We start from the raw sequence: 21,678 nt of genomic DNA, 5'->3' as shown, positions 1-21,678 counted from the left end.
AAGCTTTAGTACTTTTAAAATGGATCTATCCAGCAGTTAATCATTGCCAGGAGATAGAATTGATATACATTTTCTGAACCCTAGCAAAAAAGCAGTTTAGTTTACTTTACTTTTGCACCCAATTTGTAAAGTAAGTTCCTTCAGAATGGAGATTCCAGATGAGGCTGTATTGTATTCAGCTATAATTAGAGACCCTTTCTTCCCCTTTTTACCCACTAAGGTTTTGATCTAATTAGCCTCAGTCAAGTCACTGAGGTTGTTAATAGCATGGAAAGTTTCATTCATCTGAATACTCGGTTCTTTCTGCCGTTCTCTTTTCCAGTCCATGTGTACAATTGCTTGCTTGTGTGATGTATTTATTATTATACGAAACCTACTATTGAATCTCACCACTGCTGAATGGCAACTCTTGAAACAAGTAGACTAACAAGTAAAATGGATTTGAGTCACACACAAGAGAATGTCCGTAGGAGTGAACTGGCAGGTTAATGAAAGAGTTAATGTCCCACTGCTCACAGCTATTAAGAAAGTCTGTACTTCATTATTTCCTCACGCTTCATTTTTCCATTTCAAAAAACCAGATGTCTGAGTGTTTCTATCCCTGCAGACCCCAGACACTGTTTACTAAACAGAAACAAATCTAGATTCTTGGAACTAGGGGTCTGACTGTTAAGAGCCATTTGCTGGTCCTCTGTATACAATCCCGTTTCACATGAGAAATGCACTCAACAGGGCAACACTGTAAGTTAAGGATTACAAAGGAAAATGAAGGGACAAAGGGAAGCGTGTTATTTTGTTTTGGTTTTTTTCCTCCTCTTTTTCTGGCAACATCTGAGAACAGCAATTAAAAATGTCGGTATAACTCCTTGTGAAATGCAGGGAATAGTGTGATCCATGTGGGAAATTAAAAAGTACTCTTTGATTACATACTGATTCTGGACACAGTTTTAATTTGCTTCATCTTTAGCTTGTGAATGAAAACCTATTTGAGTAGTTATATCAGATCTTTAAAATTTTTTTAATGATGTTGCAGAACTAATTGAATTTGGTTTAGTATATCAGACTGTATTCCCCCCTGCAAATTGAAGGGAAGAAGTCCCATACATCTCTGTTTCTCATCTTGTTTTCTCAGCCTCCAACTTTTTTTGGAAAAGTCCATAAATCATTTTCTGCAGTGCTGCTGCAAGAGCTTTTCTTTATGACCAAAAAAGACCTTGAATGTTTGAATATGGCTTTGGGGTTTCCCTCCTCCCGCCATTCTGTTTGTTTCTTTTCATTTGGGAAATGTGTACATGTATGTTTTTCACCTGGCCCGCTTTCCATATCCATGCTATTTCCATTTCATTTTTTCAAGTTCCATGATATATTTCAGTGACTTTTAAAGATTGCTAGTAGTAGTTTATGAAACAACTGAAAAAAATGTTTAAAACATTAAATACGAATTTATTTTTCTGAGGAAGGGTATACATTTAGCTTGAGTTCAGGATGCACTGTTCTATGTATCTAGTCTGAATTGTGTGTACTGTGGTCCATGGAACATAACTTTTTCATCAGACCCTTGATCTCTGTTCTGCACTACAGCTTCTCTTTTAGGAGCTCTTTTCTGTACATTGGTTCAGTTTTTCACTATCCTTTGGAACTGTGGTTACCAGAGCTGGACCCAGTATTCCTTGAACCATCTCCCCAATCCCACATTGCTTCTCTATACCTGTGCAGTGTTCCCTGTGTATATGGTGAATTCTTATTTATACCCTCTCATAATCCCTACAGCACTGAGCTGGGTGCTGGCAGTTTACCTGCTTGCAGTTATCTGCTAGTAGCTGTGATCTGCTGATAGCTTTTTTCAGTTGTGGTTTCCAAGATGAGTCTATCTTTAGAGGCTAGTGTATTCCATTTGACTGCGTGAATCTACTTGTTGACTTTAATGAGCTCAGTTTATCTAGTGATGTGGTCCTGTCTTTCTTACCTTTTGTGGCCTATTTTTGTGACCGATGGTTGTATATTTTTCCTCCAGAATCCTAATGAAGGAATTAGATTTCTTAATAAGGAAATTTAAAATCAAGACTTTAAAACCAGGTAATATGGGAACTTACTAGAAATACTACTACTACAAATGACATTTGTCCAGTGACTCAGGTAATTTTTCAGTTTTTAATCGTTTATCAAATTAAGGTAGCCCACAGTATGGTGCTTTGTTTTGAAAATGATACTGTCCTGTGGGCATAAGTAGAGTGCCATAGGGAAACGCAAAGATATTAGTTCAGGGGTGCACTTTTGTGCATCAGTGAAGAATACCCCAGTCTTGCTCTTACTGTTTGTTTCATCTCTGACAGTATGAACTAACCCTAATGTTATACCATTCTTCTCATCATTGACATGATCATTTGTCTTGACTTTCAAATGTGGATTTCAAGAATGGTAGGAACCACTGAAAATCAGGGCTGGTAACCCCTGGATATGGAGCCTTGAAATAGGCATGACTTATTTTCCATTTGCTACCATCAGGTATAGTAGTAGTTGTAACAGCACTGTTACACCAGGTATTTGCTCTTAGCTGTACCTGTTGTAGTTAATGGAAGTTTTCTTCATGCCAGTCAAAAGATCAGAGAACTCTCCTAATGTTAATTGTTCTGTATCTTTGAAGACTCTTGACTGGATGAAATATTACTGTACTTATGTTAAAGGAAGAGCACTAAGAAACCTCGTTTAGGTTGCTATACTGAAGGAAAGGAAAGTTACTAGTCATAATGTTTGTGCCTGGAAGCTGGCTTACAAAGTAGCCCTTGTACTATCTAAATATGTGCCAATTCTTGTTATATGTGTTAACTTGTACTGTTAGCTCAGCAAGGCAGGGAATGTACTTTATTTACTGTGTCAATCTCATCTTTCAAACTTCGTCATAGCAAGCCTCATTTCAGACAGTTAATTAACACAATTTAAAGCTTGCATAATCAGAGCATCTTCTCTTAAGCACACTGAGTAAAATGTATGACTGTATAAGCAGGTTGTTTATCCCAACCAGCTGTCATTGTGCCTTCGTTGCAGCGTAGGTTACAACACTGGACTGAGTTTCAGCTCACTTTCCTTTAGGTGTCTTTAAACTGGCTGTTGAGATTAGTTTTATACTGAGTGGAAATAGTGCAGGGCTTGATCCAGCTGACCAGCTGTTGGTGTCGTCTTCAGGATAACAGAATAACATGAATGCCCTGGATAATACACTGCGTTGACTAGATTTTTCTCCACTTCAAGGAGACTACATTGCCATGTTAGTGTATAGCTGTTTAAATCTGGGTACTCATACTTAGTCTGTCTTCTCACCCCTAGTTGGGGAGCCTTAACTCTTAGACTAAGGACCTGTTTCTTGTGTTCAGCAGCCCATCAATATCTGAGTAACATATGTTCAAGGGAGTGGCTGTAGTTGGAGGGGGTAAAACAGTCATACCACATAGTGCCTACAGCTGCAGGAAAGGTGTTCTTTTGGAAAGTAGAAAATCATGTAAAGACATTCGCCTGGTAAAGGAAATGTATATCCTCTCACTGCTGATCTCTTTGGCAAAAAATGTTTAAACAGGACTAACTTCTTCTGAATGTGTTTTGAGTGAAGATTAGTAAAGATGCCTACCTGCCAGCAGTAAGAGTTAGTGAGCTGTGATATGGAGCATAGTAATCCTGCCTGTGATTCAGAGATAAGGAGAGAAAAAATACAGTATGGATCCCAAGTGCCTAGTTTGGATGGTCCTAACTAGTTTAGGGGCTTGTTTTGCTTGATAAATTTTAATAGTAACATAGATTACTTCATAGAATCATAGAATGGTTTGGGTTGGAAGGGACCTCAAAAATCATCTAGTTCCAACCCCCCTGCCATGGGCAGGGACACCCTCCACTAGACCAGGTTGCCTAGATACTACTTATTGCACTAGAAAAATGCTTGTAAATATAAGAGACTTTCAGGAGCACAGAAGTAGTAAAATACATAGTTATTCCTAAAAGTGAGTGGCAATAGGGTATTTGACATCTTTTTATGCAACTGAAAAATCATTGTTGATGGGATTTTTTTAGAGTGAACAAGTCATATTCTCTGCCTTCTAGAAACTGAGTACTAAGTTTGAGAATTAATTTGTTTGACTAGTCTTTTGACTTTAGTGGGGCTAATTGCATAAGCAGGCCATTTGTGAGATTGGTCTTGATCATTACAATGTAAATACTCTTCAAAAATTCCATCGATATTCCTGTATAAAATCTGCAGATATAAATGTGAACATTGTTTTTGTGGTGGGTTGACCCTGGCTGGAGGCCAGGTGCCCACCAGAGCCGCTCTCTCACTCCCCTCATTCACCAAACAGGGGAGAAAAGGCATAACGAAATGCTTGTAGGTCGAGATAAGGACAGGGAGAGATCACTCACTAATTGTTGTCACGAGCAAAACAGACCGAACTTAGGGAATTCATCTGATTTATTACTAGGCAAAACAGAGTAGAGGAATGAGAAATGAAATCAACTCTTAAAACACCTCCCCCCACCCCTCCCATCTTCCCGGGCTCAACTTCACTCCCTGCTTCAACCTTCCCCCCCTCAGCGGCACAGGGGGACGGGGGAGTGGGGGTTACGGTCAGTTCATCTCACGGTGTTTCTGCCGCTTCTTCATCCTCAGGGGGAGGACTCCTCTCATCGTTCCCCTACTCCAGCATGGAGTCCCTCCCACGGGGTGCAGACCTTCAGGAGCAAACTGCTCCAGCGTGGGGTCCCCCACGAGGTCACAAGTCCTGCCAGCAAACCTGCCCTGGAGTGGGCTCCCCTCTGCACGGGTCCACAGGTCCTGCCAGGAGCTTGCTCCAGCGTGGGCTTCCCATGGGCCACAGCCTCCTTCAGGTGCCTCCACCTGCTCCAGCGTGGGGTCCTCCACGGGCTGCAGGTGGAATCTCTACACCCCCTCATCCTTCCTCCATGGGCTGCAGGGGGACAGCCTGCTTCACCATGGCCTTCACCACGGGCTGCAAGGGGATCTCTGCTCCGGCGCCTGGAGCACCTCCTCCCCCTCCATCTGCACTGACCTTGGTGTCTGCAGAGTTTCTTACATCTTCTCACTCCTCTCTCCGGCTGCAAAAGCTCTCTCTCTCTCTAACTGTTTTTCTTCTTCTTAAATATGTTATCACAGAGGCACTGATTGGCTTGGCCTTGGCCAGCAGCGGGTCCGTCTTAGAGCCGGCTGGCATTGGCTCTATCAGACACAGGGGGAGCTTCTAGCAGCTTCTCGCAGAAGCCACCCCTGTAGCCCCCCCGCTACCAAAACCTTGCCACACAAACCCAACACAGTCTTGAAATTAGAACAGACATAGATATTTCAAATTACCAATAATAGGAATATATTTTATGTATAACAGCTAGGTCCTATCTGGGAGTGTATATACACTTCTTTGTATAATTAATATTTGATAACTCATTTTCATAAAATTGATCTTGTCTATTGATTTAAAAATTGTAAGCTGTTGGATATTCTCTAATTCTGGAAGTTTCAGATGGGAAGGAAAAACAGCCAGCTTCTACATCTGTTTTTATATCCCACTGAGGAGGAGCTAACAGTGTCTTTCAAAGATAATGTGAATGCAATGAAGACTGTTCTGCAATGAACAAAAGCAGAGTGGGTCAGTTTACCAATACTCTGTATTCCCCTGCTTTCTCTCAGAAGCAGTGCATATAATTAGAGCTTTAAAAAGAAGAAAAAGTGTGGCAAAACTATCCAGTTACTGGAATAAACATTTCTTTTACCTACATACTGCATAGCGCATTGAATACATGCAAACAAAATTTGAGACAGATAATGGAGGCTTTCCTTCAGGGTCTGGTTTTGTAGGTTGATTCAAGGCTCTCCACCACCCACATTAAAGCTGATGCCAAGTATTTCAGTTGTTTAGAGTGAGCTGTTTTCCAGACATTTATATTTCTCTACTTTAATCGTGTCCAGGTGCATGAAACTTGTCCAAAGCTTTTGCTTGCATAACTAGGTTAAATAATAATAAAAAACCTACCCTTCTTTTTTGTATTTGTGTGATTTGCACTGCAGTAGTCTGTGGGTGCATGGGATTAGCTTTTTGGTCGGCTGGGCTGGGTCTAGTCTGAGCCACACATAGCTAATGCTGTCCACCAGGCAATGTAAAAACAAGGAAGGGAATAAATGGAAGTGTAATGTTCGAGCCACTTCAGCAGGCAGTTTGTGGTAAGTATTTCTAACGGTCTGTAGAAATCATTGACAGGAAAAAGATATTCCCTCATAATTAGAGCTCTTTCTCTCCCAATGCACAGAACCCAGATTTCTTTGTCTAGAGAAGGAAAAAGATTATTTTTATTGTGTTCTTTTAATTTCATTATGCTGTTAGGTATCTAGAAGGATATATTGATCCAGATGACATTCCCTATTGCATGACAGATAATACCATAAGAAAAGGTGTATTTCAGTCCAGACTGTTTTGTAAAATTGAAACAAAAAGAATTGAATCCCTGCATCTCCTGATAACCTGGAAAGTTAGCTTTTCCTCTGTAATCTCTACAGTAATACATATGCATGTGGCGTAGCCATTGTGCATCATATGTTTCTCTGCATACGTAGTAGTATTCCTTTTTTCTGTATAGCCTTACTTACGCGCTTTACCAGGGACTGGACAATCTTTTCCTGCAATTGCTTTCTTAAGTTCAAAAGTATCAAATGATTGCTCAAATTTGATACTAAACTCTAAAAACCTAATATACATCAAAGCAATGAGTTGTTTCACTTCCTAGGTTCTGTAGAGACCTTGGCATCTGCCTCATGTTGTGGTTTTCTCTTGTGGCTCTGAAGGGAAACTTGACTTTTAGCATTACAGAAAACCTTTATCCACTGTATGGCCTGGCTAATTAGTCACATTTTAAGGCCCGTGGATAACTGTCAGATGAGTAGACATTGGGTTCACAAGTCGGACAGAATGTTCTTGCTAATGTGCCTCAAGGAGAAAGGCAGTGTTTTCCAGCTTCTGTTTATGACTCTTCAATGTAGGAAGCTGCAGGGGGGCTGTTTGTTCTGTTTTAAATTAGACAGTGAACGATAAAATGACCTAAGTTTAAGGCAAATGTATCACATTTACATAGAGCAGACTGTTCCTGAAGGTGCACTGAAGGCATATGCCTTCAAGGTTCGTAACAGTGCCATGCTCCTCCAGCGGTAAGAATACTTGCATTGTAAGTGGTCAGCATACATTAACTGTTAATAGTACATAGTTAAAACAGAAATACTCACTGCTCTGTATCTTTTTACAGAAGTGGAAAAGACCAAATGTCAGCATGAAAGAGAAGTAGCTCTTGGAAGTGGAGGCACTTTCTTCTCAAGGGAGACAAGCATTGGTCAGTTCATTCCCCAGTGTGATGACCATGGGAATTACCTACCCACTCAGTGCCATCCTAGCAGTGGATATTGCTGGTGTGTGGATAGGGATGGAAATGAGATTGATGGCACCAGAAGCATACCAGGAGTCCAGCCACCATGTAAGTGCCTGAAGCACTTGTTTCTTGTGGGTGTCTCTCCACCTAAGTGCACTGTCTCCCAAATGTAGGGCTTAGTCATGCCCCAGAGATACAGCACGGACTTGGAGCAATGCAGATCTTGGCTGTCCCAGTGATGATATGCCTCATGCTGCAGCCCTTTGGTAACTCCAGCATACACTTTTCCTTTAGCCAGGGCATCTGGACAACTGTGGTGAGCCTCTGAATAAGAAGATGGTTTTCTAACTTCTTCCCTGGCTTGAAACTGTGAGAGGCCTCTGTAGTTTCTACCCTCTGGGAGCTGTGGCAAATCTGAATGTGTGGTAACTGACTTGCCTCAGGAAATGAAGGATGTTCCTACCTACATCTTCCTCACTTCAGCTGCAAAATAAGACAGGCTTTTCTAAACATTTGAAGGAAAGAGCTGAACATGAAAAGACCTATTATGTCAATTGTTCCTTCTCTGTCAGCCAAGGGGAAAAAATCAGAAGCTTTCTGCATCTGATTATAGTTATTAGTGTCTGCTTATAGGGCTTTTTCCTTCTAAGAAGTCTGACAGTAATTGTGTCTCTGCAAATAACAAGGAGCCTTATTATGCTGTACAAACTAATTTTTTTCCCCATCTGTTTCCTTTTCTATTAACAAGGTCTGAGCACAGCTGCTCCTCCTGTTGTTATTGGGCCCTCTGTTCGACCAGATACAGTACCTTTGCCGCCAGGAACACACTTGCTTTTTGCCCAAAGCGGTAAAATTGAACATGTCCCACTAGAGGGAAACAATATGAAGAAAAATGGTGCAAAAGCACTCTTGCATATTCCAGTAAGTAACCTACTATACTAAGTCCATGTGTTTTAGAAGATTTGTGACAAAGATGAAGGTGAGAGTGTTGGTCTATGTAATTTGATAATTTAAGTTCCAAACTCAATTTTTAATCTTGATGAAAATTTCAGTATCCCATTACTTTGTTACTGAAAATTCCTGATCTGACTAGTCAAAACACCTGAAACTGAGCTTTAAGGAGTAGCTCATAAGACAAAAATCTAATGTTTGTGATCTCTCATGCCTCCAACAGCTCATCGTACACTCACATTTCCATTGGCTTTCTGAGTCTGCTATAAAAGTCTAGGAGACCTACAAAAGCAGTATGTGGAGAAGGCCTTTTTTCCCCTCTCTTACTACCTCAAGTTTTTTAAGTCTTAATCTCTTCCTGTTTTCAGTCAATTCTCTGAACTTCTTGGCTACAGATATATAGAGACTTTTTTTTCTTTTTTCTTTTTTTTTCTGCTTTTTTGCTTCCTTCTCCAAGTGCAGGCCCAGTGGGTGGTAAATCTTTTCCCCACACTTTTTACTACTGTCTAGAGAATCTTTTTTCCTTGAAAATAAATCCCTGATGCTGAGAACCTATCTCTTCCATTGCCTGTGACACACACCAACTCTTCTCACTTCCAGTTTCATCATACTCATTTGTTTTGCCTGAAGCCTGGGATTTCTGTTTTCTTCCAGTGTTACACTATTTATAATAGATAGCAATACCAGGTAGCATGCTGGCCTCTTTTTTACATTACTGTGAATATTTAGTACACCAAATCTGACTAAATCACTTATTACAAACTGTGCTGTGATGTACGGGCAAAATCAAGCTTGTGTCTCTTGTATAAAGTGCTGCTGCAATAATGTAAAAATAAAGTAAGATACTGTGTGCAAAATGCAGTAGTTAAGCTGATACAGAGACATGGTTCTGAATCCTTGTCAACTAGTCTCGTTATTTCTTTGATCTAGCTTAAATGAATTAATTGGAAATATCTTCAGGAAAGAGCTTCCAAGAGATAAGATGCAACTCTTCATTAAAACTTTCAATTAAAATGAAACTTTCAGTCTCTGCTAACAGTGTTGTTTCTGCTTGTGCTGTCTCAGTGTTGTGTATTTGCAAAGTGACAGTGTTTAGCAGCCTAGAGGTGTTCAGATTGTTTTGGAACCTTCAGCATTAATGTATGCTGATGAATACACACATGTGGCTTAATGCGTGGGTTTGGACCACCTTTCTAAGACATTGCAAGTTACAAAAGCAGCAAAGGTGATAGACCTGGCTGTCCACATGAAATTATTGTTTTACCCTGAAAGTCTTTCATTTGCGTGGAGGAAAGAGTTTCAACTCTAAACTCCAATTCTAGTCCTAACTTCTCCTGTCTGGAAAATTGCATGTGTATGTTCCTTGTTCCTGAGCATATTCTTCCCAGCAGAATGATTTATGGAGTATTTTTTTAAGCTGTTTTTTATTTTAAAATCTTACTTTGCTAGAACTTTTTTGAATCAAATGATGCTATGTAGGTAGCACTGCTGAAATGCAGCCATCGTGCTGATGAATATACAGAATGCAAGCCAGATTTGATAGAAGTCACTATTGTCACTAGAACAAGAGAAAAAAGCAGATGAGGAATAGTACAGTAAAATAACAACATGAACTTTCTTTAAATGGATATGCAGGTGAAGTTGTAGAAGTGAGACTGACTGTTCAGTACTAATATCTACAATGCTTCTTTGGAATATGGTCATTGTAAATGTTGTCTGCTAGTTAGAAGGTACTTCTAATTCAAAGTATTTTTCTAAGCTATTCTACAATGACTGCCACCCAATCGTTTTCTCTGCCTATCCTCCCCATCTCCCACCTTTCCTCAAGATTTTTTTTTTCCAGGCTTGAGACTTAGATCCATAAGCTAGTGCTGCTGGCAAATAATTGTTGTTCAGCATAAGCTGATTTAATTTGCTCGTTGACCAACAGGACAAAGTTGTTATTGGAATTGCTTATGACTGCACAGACAAGATGGTTTACTGGACAGACATCAGTGGCCCTTCAATCAGCAGAGCTAGCCTGCATGGTGGGGAGCCAACAACCATCATCAAAACAGGTAACAGCACAAAATTCTTCCTCTTGCTACTCTGTAGGAATAGCATTAGTATATTATTATTATATTATTAGTAATATATACTTCCCAGGTGTTGCCTGAGCTGTAGCATTACAAGTTGGTGTTATTTGGATAAACAATAACCAAAAAGTCTGGATAACATAAATGAAAAAATATCTTTTCCCTATGCACTAGTCCTTCACTGCCTTTCCACTGCTGAGGTAGGCAAGAAATCGGTTCTCTAAATAAGCAGCCTGTCAGTGAGGTATTTCTGTCCTTACTCACAGTTGCAGGATACTGTATCTGTCTAACCATTGAGTGTCTTGTGAACATCACTGGGGACATTTTAAATGAAGGCTGAGGGATTTGAAAGATGAATCAAGCTGCTGTGGTGGTATTAAAGCATATCTCAAGGCACTAATGGCTGCAGGGTTCAGAGCCTCACAGTGCAGGCTTTGGACAGCGTCTCAGCTCCTCACACAAATGTTTAGAGGGTTTCTGTACCCCATTACAGTCCAAGCCTCTGATTGTGATAGTCTTGCTGTGTTTAACAAAGGGGGGGAAAAAAACCCCAAAACCAAATTAAAAAAAAACCCCAACCAAAACCAACCCAAAAAACCCCCAACAACTCTCCTTTGGATGCTTTGACACTTCTGGGGAGGAATCGTGAAGCAGGCTTTGAGACCTTTACTGCTCTCTACCTATGGTAGCAGCCTTAAGGCTGCCACTGTAGTGGGGCAGCACAGCTAATACTCTCAGGGCAAATCCCCAGGTCATGACATGCCAGATTTTTAAAGCACACTCAAGACCTCACTTTCCTGTGTTGAGGATTGCTTGTGCTATGGTGTGCCCAGCCTAGCAGCCTTTGTGTATTCCACCTCTTTTACAGTCATGTCTTGTCAACCATACTGATCAGAAAGGGTGGTCCAGCATCCTTCCTGAAAAGATCCCATGTTTCTGGCCATGAGGAATGGAACACATAAGTAGTCTAAGCTCAGGCTACTGTATGTTATTCATACTTACAGTGGTGCAATGGCTACAAGATGTAAATATGTGAAGAAGAAAGGTTGACGTTACAACCTAGGTCACGTGCTGGGACAGACTCATCGTTGTGCAATGTATTTGTGGCCTGAAAAGGGGATGATGGATTGTCAGTTTGCTGTTGAATGGGTATCGAATACAATCACAACTCAAGCTGACTAAGGAGTTGCATTCATGTGTTCACATGAAATATCATCTGTGTGTGTCACTCTTGATTTTTGTAGGTAAGGTAGGTAATCCACTGGCTAGCTGAGATTTGGTTATGTGTAGTCCTTTTCTCCCCTGTTCTCTGCCTCTCAGCTGTCTCCTCTGCTGAGGAGGGACTGGTGAGCAGGGAGGTTGAAGAGGAGAACCCCTGTTCTCTGTTCCTGGGCTTGGGGGCCAAATGGCTGAGAGATGGTTAGAAACTGTTTCAGCTGTGACTTTCCATGCCTCGCACTAAAGTTGTAAAATAAAAATGAGTAAACGACCATGTTTGGTTCTTGCCCTTGGAGTTGCTCAAGGATTTGAGAATCAGACTAGAGGGTATTGTGGGGTTAGTGTTTTTACAGTTTATGTCCTGTTCTTATACTCTTTCCCCCAAGCTGCTGCTGCTTACTGCAGTCCATGTTCATTTCCTTTAGAAGGGTGTGAGCCCATGCATCTTAAATAGGAAAACCTTTTTTTAAATGGAAAGGGTTAAGGGGAAGGACAGGGTTGCAGAACAAAGTGAATGTGGGGGCATTAAAAACCAACAAAAACAGTAGCTAGAGGCACTTTTTGAATACTAGTGTCCTCAGGATCCTAGAACACAGGTGAGGTCAAGATACTGGAGGAGGTCTTGCTTTGGATCCTTTGCAGCTGTTGTCACAAAACCTTAGGAAACTATTGTAGCAAAAAGATCAACCAGTTTTAAAACTCTACTATAAATTTGCTTTCGTTTTCTTTGGATGTGTTAAGTATCTCTGCCTGGAGTTTGTGCTTCCGAATAGCCAGTTTGCTGGGACTCTATTCAGGCTTTTAAGGGCAGCAGAGAGATGGGAGCTGCTTGGATCCTACTGTTGTCCTGGGAAGGGAAAAGGGAGAGCTTAAGGCATCCCTAATCACTACAGCAACTATCGAGCTTGATATTTCTATACAACTTGATGGTTGAGATATTTGTAAGACTTCTTTTTCATCCCGGCATATCTAATCTAAAAGGGACTCTAATCTGTGGTGCAAGCATGTGCCTATAACAACTACATATTCTATGGGGAAAGGATTTTCAATGTTAACTATTAAAGAATTTTGTCAGATTCTGCACCTCAAAAAGTGAGGGGAAATTATTATTGCTAAAAACTTTCTATGGATATGAATTAGTCTGTATGATGAGAGCATGTGTGCATGCATTAAAAATCTTGCAGCGTTTAAAATATTTTAGAAATATTTGTGAAGGTTTTCAACAAAATTTGATTATTTTAGGTAATTTAAGATGCTTCAATGCCACATGGAAACCGCATGGGTTTTGACTGCTACAAAAAACATTGTATGTATAAAGGCATCTCATGATTTCTGTTGTCCTGTTTGCATAGGAAGTGAATGCCATTCCTGAAGAGATGTTGAGCGATGTTACACTTTACTTTCTGTACGTTAACAGGCTCTTCAATAAGAGTCAGAACAAAATAAGGTTGAATATTCAGTATTTGAATGGATATCTTCTGTGCTGGCTAAAACTGAAACTTTAAAATTTCAGGGAGTAGGAAAATGCCTCCCTCTCAGAAGACTCCTGAGAATTATTTGTTTTGTTTTGATTTTTGCTTTTTTCCTTTGAGATGCAGCTGCTTTCTTCACTTCACATGTATTTTTGTGGAATGCACTTTTTTTTTGTTTGTTAAAGCTCTTGTGATTCAGGTTAGGTTGCTTTGCAGAAACATGTTTTATTGTGGAGCCTCATCCAGTTTTCATCTGTCCCTGCAGCTGTATAGCCTGTGGAGGCTTTCTGAGCTCTGCAGCTGTGGAGGCAGGTCAGGAAAGAGAGCCTTCATCTTCATTGTAACTGCCTAAGTCATATCAGCCATACATGTCTGCACAAGCCTGTCCCTAGGGACAGAGCCTGTGACTGTATCAGGCCTGATGACAATATAGCAGGAACACATTTGTGCCTCTGGGAAGCCTGGTGATACACGAAGCCTGCATAGGGGGATAGTTTTTTCTGGCTCACTGTCAATGAGATAGGAAAGACATTTATTTTAGACTTCTTTAAATCTCCTGGCATATAGCTGAAGCAAGGAAACTGGTCAGGGAACAGGGGCTCCTGGGAATCAGTGGCAGCAGATCTTTTGCCTGCTACCTTCTTCTCTTTCCTAAAAGAGGCTGGGAGCTCCTCTACCACCATTTAGTCAGTGATCTTCTGATCCCAGAGACTGTCTGGGAGTTGTTGCCACCATCACCTCAAAATAAGGCCACTCTCAGCAGCCTCTGCCATTAGCAAGAAAAGAAGTGGGAACACTTGAGGATCTGAAGTATATGTGAGGTGGTTTCTTGCAGATGACAGGCTTAGCTCCACAGAGGCACTTGGAGAAATGCAAATAGTGATGTGAAGTTAGCGTAACAAAGTATGCCCAAGTGCCTTTGGGAGGAGAGAAAACTGATTCACACTTACTTTCTTGGGGCCTCCCTGTGTATGAGCTGTGAGTCAGAAGCAGTGAGATACCTCTTAGTAGTTCTTTTCTGCCTCTTCAGAAATGAACCTACATCCAAAATGCCATGTGTCCAGGTTAAGTGCGGTAAGTGTAATCCACCTGTGTGAGAGAGCAGAGGCTGTTTAGGCAATTGTGCAACTATTATTCATAGCAGAGTCGCAGTAGCAAATTGTAGACAGCTCTATCCAGTGTTCTGGACCAAATGCCTTTTCTCCAGAAAGGTTGTTCATGTCACGTATTGTTTGTTTAATGGCTGTCAGTAAATAAACTTGGGAATTAATAGAAGGCTTAACGGGCCACGTTCCGTCATTCTTGGACATTCACATGATGTGTGGATCTTCATTTGAAAGGTACTTTTTTTTCAGCAGCTGAATGGTATGAAGAGTCACTTCATCTCTTTTTGGAAGTGACCACATACAATTCTTCCTATTTCTTTTGAAACTGAAATTGGACTAAAGTTGATTTGTACCCGTCTTTGGCTTCATTACATCCCATACAGCCTGCCTGCTCTTTTTGAATGGATGTATGAACCTTGAAAAGTATAGAGCAGTTTTTCACAGGGGCTGAATTAAATCTTGGAGTGCTATATATTTATTCTGCATCCTTCCTCTAAGTTAGAAATTACTAATGCTAAAGCAGTAAGGTCATTATCTGCTATTTCCTGTTGCTTTTGGAACAACTAACTGTCCAAGAAAAACTGTGCACATACAGTACCAAAACATGTTCCAAAAAGGATTGCTCTGCAAAAACAAAGAACTGGGTCTAAATTCACTTAGCTAATACCATTATCTCTAGTGCTTTGGAGCTTGATTATCTTTAAGTATTGCATTGGCTAAACTTAGCATAAATCCAATTTTCAGAGGGGTGCCATGTATGCCAGTACCAAAGAAGGGGAAATATTAAGGATTATAAAATCCATTCGAGATCCTGGCCTGCTAAGGCGGTGTTGTGCTATAACCCCAGCTGGCAGCTCAGCCCCATGCAGCCGCTCGCTCACTCACTCCCCGCACAGTGGGATGAGGGAGAGGATTGGAAGAATGAAAGTGAGAAAACTCATGGGTTGAGATAAAGACAGTTTAATAGGTAAAGCAAAAGCCGCGTGCACAAGCAAAGCAAGATGAGGAATTCATTCCCCACTGCCCATGGGCAGGCAGGTGTTCAGCCATCTCCAGGAAAGCAGGGCTCCATCACACGTAATGGTTACGTGGGAAGACAAACTCCATCACTCTGAACATGTGTCCTCCCCTTTCTCTTCTCCCAGCCCCTTGTATGCTGAGCGTATCGTCATATGGTATGGAATATCCCTTTGGTCAGTTGGGGTCAGCTGTCCTGGCTGTGTCCCTTCCCAGCTTCTTGCGCACTCCCAGCCTGCTCGCTGGTGGGGTGGGGTGAGAAGCAGAAAAGGCCTTGGCTCTGTGTAAGCGCTGCTCAACAACAACAAAAACATCCTTGTGTTATCAGCACTGTTTTCAGCGCAAATCCCAAATATAGTCCCATGCTAGCTACTCTGAAGAAAATTAACTTTATCTCAGCTGAAACCAGGACAGGAGGGCAGAATAAGATTCTGATAACCTCTACTGCTGCTTTCTCTGCTATCAACTCTTTTTCTGTGTCTGCCCCCCAAGGAAAGCTTACATGCATGATGAGTTGGTTCCTCATAGAAGTTGTCACTGTATGTATTTATTAAAGTTCTGTGTATTTAAACTTCATAAGGCAAAATGTGTATTCCTCTTCCAACTGACATGAAGTAGCTTTTGTTGAACCACAGCCAGAAAACTGAAGAAAACTTATCTCAGTTAAGAGTTATGCTTATGAAGCTGACATTGTGTATTGGGAATAAATATAACGCCTAGGCATGTTTTTCACTGTTCTGCAGACTTGGGAAGCCCTGAAGGGATAGCTGTAGATCACCTAGGTCGCAACATCTTCTGGACTGACTCTCAACTGGATCGAATAGAAGTGGCTAGGCTGGATGGGCGCCAGCGTCGCATCCTTTTTGACACTGGCCTGGTGAACCCCAGAGCAATTGTTGCAGATCCTATGAGAGGGTATGGATATGTTGTCAAGAGATATGTGCAAAGCTTGATTGATTTTATTTATTTATTTAACATGAACATATCCTCTGAGTCCATGTTTTTAGACTGTCTATAGACAGTAATAGAACTATATTTTGCTAAAACAACTAACAAACAAAAATGGAACGATCTACTTGTGTCCTGTGTCTTAGTGGTACACTGGAAATAAAACCTCTAAAATGCCTGCTAGGTAATACTGTGATGTTTTGTTGAGAGTTTTGTCAAATACTTATTTGTACTGTGCTTTCTGTACATTGTTTGCAGGATGACAAGTGTTGCCCTGACCAAATTTTTTTTTTCCAGGATTACTGGTCTAAAATACTAGATTAAGCAATCTTATATTTTCATTTCCATCATGACAGCCCTTCTTCCTGTACAGTGTTCCTTCTTTGAAAACTCCCAGGTGTCTCTTCTGTCATCATTTTCACTTCTGTCATTCAGTTGCCTGAGAAGGTCCTATTAGGCTTCTATTTGAAGATGTAGATAACTCCGTACTTTAAAAATTGAGCCTGTAAGCTGCAGTCACAGAAATAGCCAAGCAGAGTGTCAGTAGGATAGTGTAAATATTTTCAGGTTATGGTTCCAGCCTGCAAAAATGGAACTATATACATACTTCTATGTAGTGTTTGATCTGTTGACATTTTCTCTCTCTGAATATTGGAAGAAATACAAGGAAAATTAAAACTACTACAGAGTCCATTGCATGTCTGTTCATTAACGTCTGAGCTTGCCTGCTGTTGTCCTGGCGCAACTTTCTGCAGCGTGGCCACTGCTGAGAAAAGACATTTCAGTCAAAATACTCCAGAAAGGAATGCATGTGGTCCTTGAAAATTTGAGTGATACAAAATTAATTGAAAAAAGTAATGGTATTGACTTCTCTCATTCCTTTAACATAAAATAAAGCATTACATAATAGTCACATAATAGTGGGGTGAAAACATCTGTGGATGCACATCAAGTGACAGCATAATACAGCAAAATGAATGCACTTCATAATGTGAGAGGAGAGGGACAAGTGTAATCAGACTAAGGAGAGACCTCTGTTCCATGCAGAGCCCCACTGACAGAGTAGGGCTCTGGGTACAGGTCAAGCAGCATGGACTTCTGTCTCCTAATAGATTTTTTGTGTGTGAAGGAGTAAACAACAAAGATGCTTGCGTCGAAGGGCCATGTAAATTCTCAGCCATAGAAAGTGCATCCAAGGAAAAAACCACCACTAACAAATGGCCATTATTAATAAAGCATCAGTGAATTAATGGCCCTCTCTGGGGTTCTCCCCTGACCATTAACTACTCTGATTCCATTGTATGTTGCTTGCTTGCTACACTGAAAAGAAAAAATGTAGTTTTGAATGAATCCCACAAATGTATGCCAAATGCTCCTGCTGCCTAGCCTGATCTGACATGATAGGTGGTGGTGAGAACTGTAGACATACACTTTGAGTGGTCCTCAGAACTGTTGAAATAGAGGTCTTTTTGCCTGGCATCTTGCACGTAAACTGAACAATGTAGGGAAAGCATTTATTCTCATGTGTGTTCTTGCCTTTTTTGTTTTGTTTAATGGAAGTACAACATTTGCTACATCTTTTCTATACTTTTGTTACTTCTATATCAAAGTGCAATGTCTTTATTTATTTATTTAAATGATTTAGGGTGTGTGCATGTTACTTTTGTGTCCTTAGCATTTTCCTTAATTACAACAATCTTTTGAGATCAGTCACTGTCTTAACTCTTACCTTTTTCTTCCTCTTAAGAAACTTGTACTGGACTGACTGGAACAGAGAAGCTCCTAAAATTGAAACCTCATACATGGATGGCACAAACAGAAGAATTCTTGTTAAAGATGACCTTGGGTTACCAAATGGTCTGACATTTGATCCTTATTCCTCAATGCTGTGCTGGGTAGATGCAGGTAAAGAGGTGCTAAAATCTTTCTTCATAATAGTAGTAGAATAAGTATGTCTAATCCTGAAATTACGCACAGCCAATTAGTGTTCATAGCTCTTTGGGCTGCGTCTTAGACTTCATGCCTTTCTTTTTGGCTCTAATAATCTCTTAATTTATTTGTTGTTACTACCACAGTAGCATTCACATGAGACTGTGTGCAAGCTGAAAAATTTCAATTCTGATCACAAAACTTTCTAGGAATGCAACAAGTTTATATCTGTGTATCTTGTATGTGGCTATCTCTTTAGGTAGTACTTAGGCCTTTGTAGAAGAAATTACGAGTTTAAGACCAGGAAAAAACACCAATTCATCTAATCCAGCCCTACAGAATGTCATCTTGGCACAGAATGTCTGGCTTATATTTGACTGAAGCAAGTCTTGAAATTTGCACTAGATTTAAAGATCAAAGGATGAAGGTTCTGCCACCATCCCGTTTTTAGTTTTGTGCCAGTGTCTTACCAGTAAAAAAAAAGGGTGTGCTTTTAATCCTTATTTGAACGTTTTGGGTTTTTTTCCATCTGGCTGTCTTTCTCACTGTAGACTCTGCCAGAGATCTCCTCCTGTGGAGGTGCTTTTACACTTCAAGTCACCTTTCAAGTTTTTGATAAACTGAAAAGATCAAGCTCTCTTTTTCACTGTAAGACACTTTCTCCAACCTTCAAATATATCTCCTTGTGCTTTCTTCTCTTTTTCTCTCTTCCTCTCTTGTTCTTGCTTTTGTCTCTTTTCCTTTTTCCCTAATTTTGAAACCCCCTACTTAAGAGAAACCTACAGGTGTTTATATTCATTAGCAGTGTTTCCAATGTGTGTAGTAGCTTTACAGCTACACCTTTTTACACCCTATTTGCATCTACAAGTTAGATGTTCTTCCTGCAGTCTTGCCTTCATGGCCCAACCCAGCAAGCATTTTGGGAACATGCTGACCAAACTAACTTTGCAAAAATGCCTTCCAGAGGAGGTGGGACTAGTTAGTGGTTAAAGTAGCCCTCCGGAATGGAGGAGACCTTCTGTCAGCTTCCACACCAGCCTGAGGATGCTGGTATCTGTAGCAGGAATCTCAGCATGTGAGCAATGGCCATGGCTGCACTAGACATCTGTGTTCCTGTAAGTTAATTGGTGTGCTGATTAGCATTAGCACCAAAGTACTTTTCCATCCAATATCTTCAGCGCACGCAGAGATGTGGCATGGGGAGAGCTTTGGCTGAGCAGCATACCGAAAGATTTCCAGGAAGTTTTACTCTGTTCATGCTTGCATACTAACACTTGTCCTTCATCCCTCATGAGAGCTCTCTTGCTCTGGTTCAAAGGCTTAATTGTTTCACTACATCCAGGTACCAAGAAGCTGGAATGCATGAACCCTAATCAGCTTGGTCGACGCAAGGTTGTTGAAGGAATTCAGTATCCTTTTAGTGTTACAAGCTATGGGAAGAATTTATACTACACAGACTGGAGAAGGTATGTTATCTGCTAAAGAAATTATGGAGTGCTTTAATCTGTTCTTGTCCCTGGTAGAAACTGAAGTATATACTGCATTTCTCATGTCTGACCTCTCACACATTCCTGGGTTTCTTTGCTTTCCTGGCAATAGCTGATGCAGGGTGGAGTGGGTCTGTAGACTTGACCTATTGATGTTGCCAATTAACTGAGTTTTCATTTTCAGCATAGTGATTTGTCCTCTAAGAAAATGCTTTTAACACTGAACATTTTTGGGAAAGGAGTGGGAGCTAACACGTTTCCCTTATGGCTGTACTTGCTGCATTGTGAGGGCAGAAATTAGTCACTCATGGCTTTCCATGTCCTATATTATCTGAATGTTCAACCAGAAATAAGAAAAAAACATTTTTACTGTCTTGATGATGCTTTCTTTATTGCAAATGATCTAAAACATAGACATATGATCAAGACTTTTGTTTACTGTATTTTCCAGAAAAAAATCCAGTCCATGCATTTTAAAGGTTTGGTTTTCCTTGACATAAATGGTTGTGTGGGCTCTATCTGCAAAATCTTACACAAATGACTCTATCAATTGCAGCAGGAAGAGCTGTGTGTAAGGATTTCCAAGCTAGAACCTCATAGCTGGGAAATGCTATTCTAGAATATGAATGAGAAACATTCTCTAAATGACAAACAGTGTGTTACAGGTCTGTCAGTTGATTGCGCTTTTATTTTTAGGAAGAAAAGTATACTCATGACTAGCTATATTCCTTCCAGATATCAGACTCCACCTGAAATACAACATTGTCCATAATCATTATGCATAATAGGTGCAATATCAGCTATACCACAGAAAACAGCAGAGGGGCAGAATATGGAGAATGTGTCAAAACTGCTAACAGATCCGTAGAGGGACATTGTCCTGTGTTGGAAGTACCTTCAAAATTAATAAGGTGGCTCACTGCTAAATTTCTTAGCTGCCTAGAATGAAGGTTGTGACATATTTGAGTTGTCCAGGAAAGATGAGGTCTTGGAGGATTTTGCTTCTGCCATCGCGTCTTAATTGTAAAAAAGAAGCAATTTCAGATTTCTTCCATTTGTTTGGTTTGTTTTGTTTTCCCCTGTATGTCCACCTTCATCTCACTTCTCTATATTCTCTTCTGCATATGGCAGGGATGCTGTTGTAGCAGTGGATCGCACAATTTCAATAGAAAAGGATAACTTCCAGCCTCACAAGCGCTCCCGTCTCTATGGAATCACTACAGCTTTTGCTCAGTGCCCAGGAGGTAATCCAGATGATTCTCAAGTTTTTACAGCTGTGCAACACCTAGGTGTATAAATAAACTTAGTAGCAGCTCCCATTGACAGGCTGCCAACTGGTCTAGGTAGTTAGTGAAGAACTGGTTAGTGCTTAGGTTTCCGTTTACTAACAAATTAAGTCACCTGATTTTTTTTTTTTTTTTTTTTTTATTAAAAGCAGTTGTGGTTGCAATATGAAACCAGAATAGGAAGGGAAGAAAGGGCCTGCTCTATCCTTATGAAAGGACAAGTCTACGATCAAGTGAGGATCTGACACAGAAAAAGCTGCTATGTTGTCATCATCTAAATAGAATGCTATATTCATGGCTAGGGCCTTATTTGCTCAAATTTAAACTACAGAAATATCATGGCCTTCCAGATGTCCTTAATGAGTTCCAGTGTTTTTAAAAAGGGGATGTTCAGAAAACAGCAGGTGGTAGAGTGGCTGGGCTGGTCTTTCTGCTCCATTGAATGTTAATTTTTTCAGATACATTATTGAAAAGCCCCTTGCGAAGCTTAGAAGAGAGGAAGTTGATACCCTTGAAATAATAATTTGTTCTTTGGGAAGCAATATCACTGTTCAGTTATGTTGTTCTTAGCAAATTACAGTTAGGAGAAGAGTTCACTTTTTTATTATTACAACGCGGCTGGAATTATAGGAGTTGTGCTGTTTTTCCTTTAGGCCTAAAAAACCTCTAAGATAGTTTTCTTTTCAAATTATTCAATCTATATAGTAAAAAACATAATTTACTTTAATTGAAAGCTTTGTTCACAGCTTAAAAATGCATATAGATGTCATAGTTACAAAATC

At 40.4% G+C, this 21,678-nt stretch overlaps 1 protein-coding gene across 1 annotated transcript in view; it reads left to right on the top strand.

Annotated features, from left to right (window-relative positions):
* NID1 (nidogen 1) overlaps positions 1 to 21,678 on the top strand; it is a 59,446-nt gene that overhangs the window by 26,939 nt on the left and 10,829 nt on the right. Inside the window, exons 13-19 of the mRNA XM_054820539.1 lie at positions 7,288 to 7,512; positions 8,156 to 8,328; positions 10,289 to 10,415; positions 15,990 to 16,161; positions 17,942 to 18,099; positions 19,466 to 19,589; positions 20,742 to 20,854. Coding sequence (XP_054676514.1) covers positions 7,288 to 7,512; positions 8,156 to 8,328; positions 10,289 to 10,415; positions 15,990 to 16,161; positions 17,942 to 18,099; positions 19,466 to 19,589; positions 20,742 to 20,854 — 1,092 coding nt within the window. The remainder of the gene's footprint in view (positions 1 to 7,287; positions 7,513 to 8,155; positions 8,329 to 10,288; positions 10,416 to 15,989; positions 16,162 to 17,941; positions 18,100 to 19,465; positions 19,590 to 20,741; positions 20,855 to 21,678) is intronic.

The sequence above is a fragment of the Grus americana genome, chromosome 3 (genome assembly GCF_028858705.1).
Source record: "Grus americana isolate bGruAme1 chromosome 3, bGruAme1.mat, whole genome shotgun sequence".
NCBI lineage: Eukaryota > Metazoa > Chordata > Aves > Gruiformes > Gruidae > Grus > Grus americana.
This window is presented reverse-complemented; position numbering and strand designations above follow the sequence as displayed.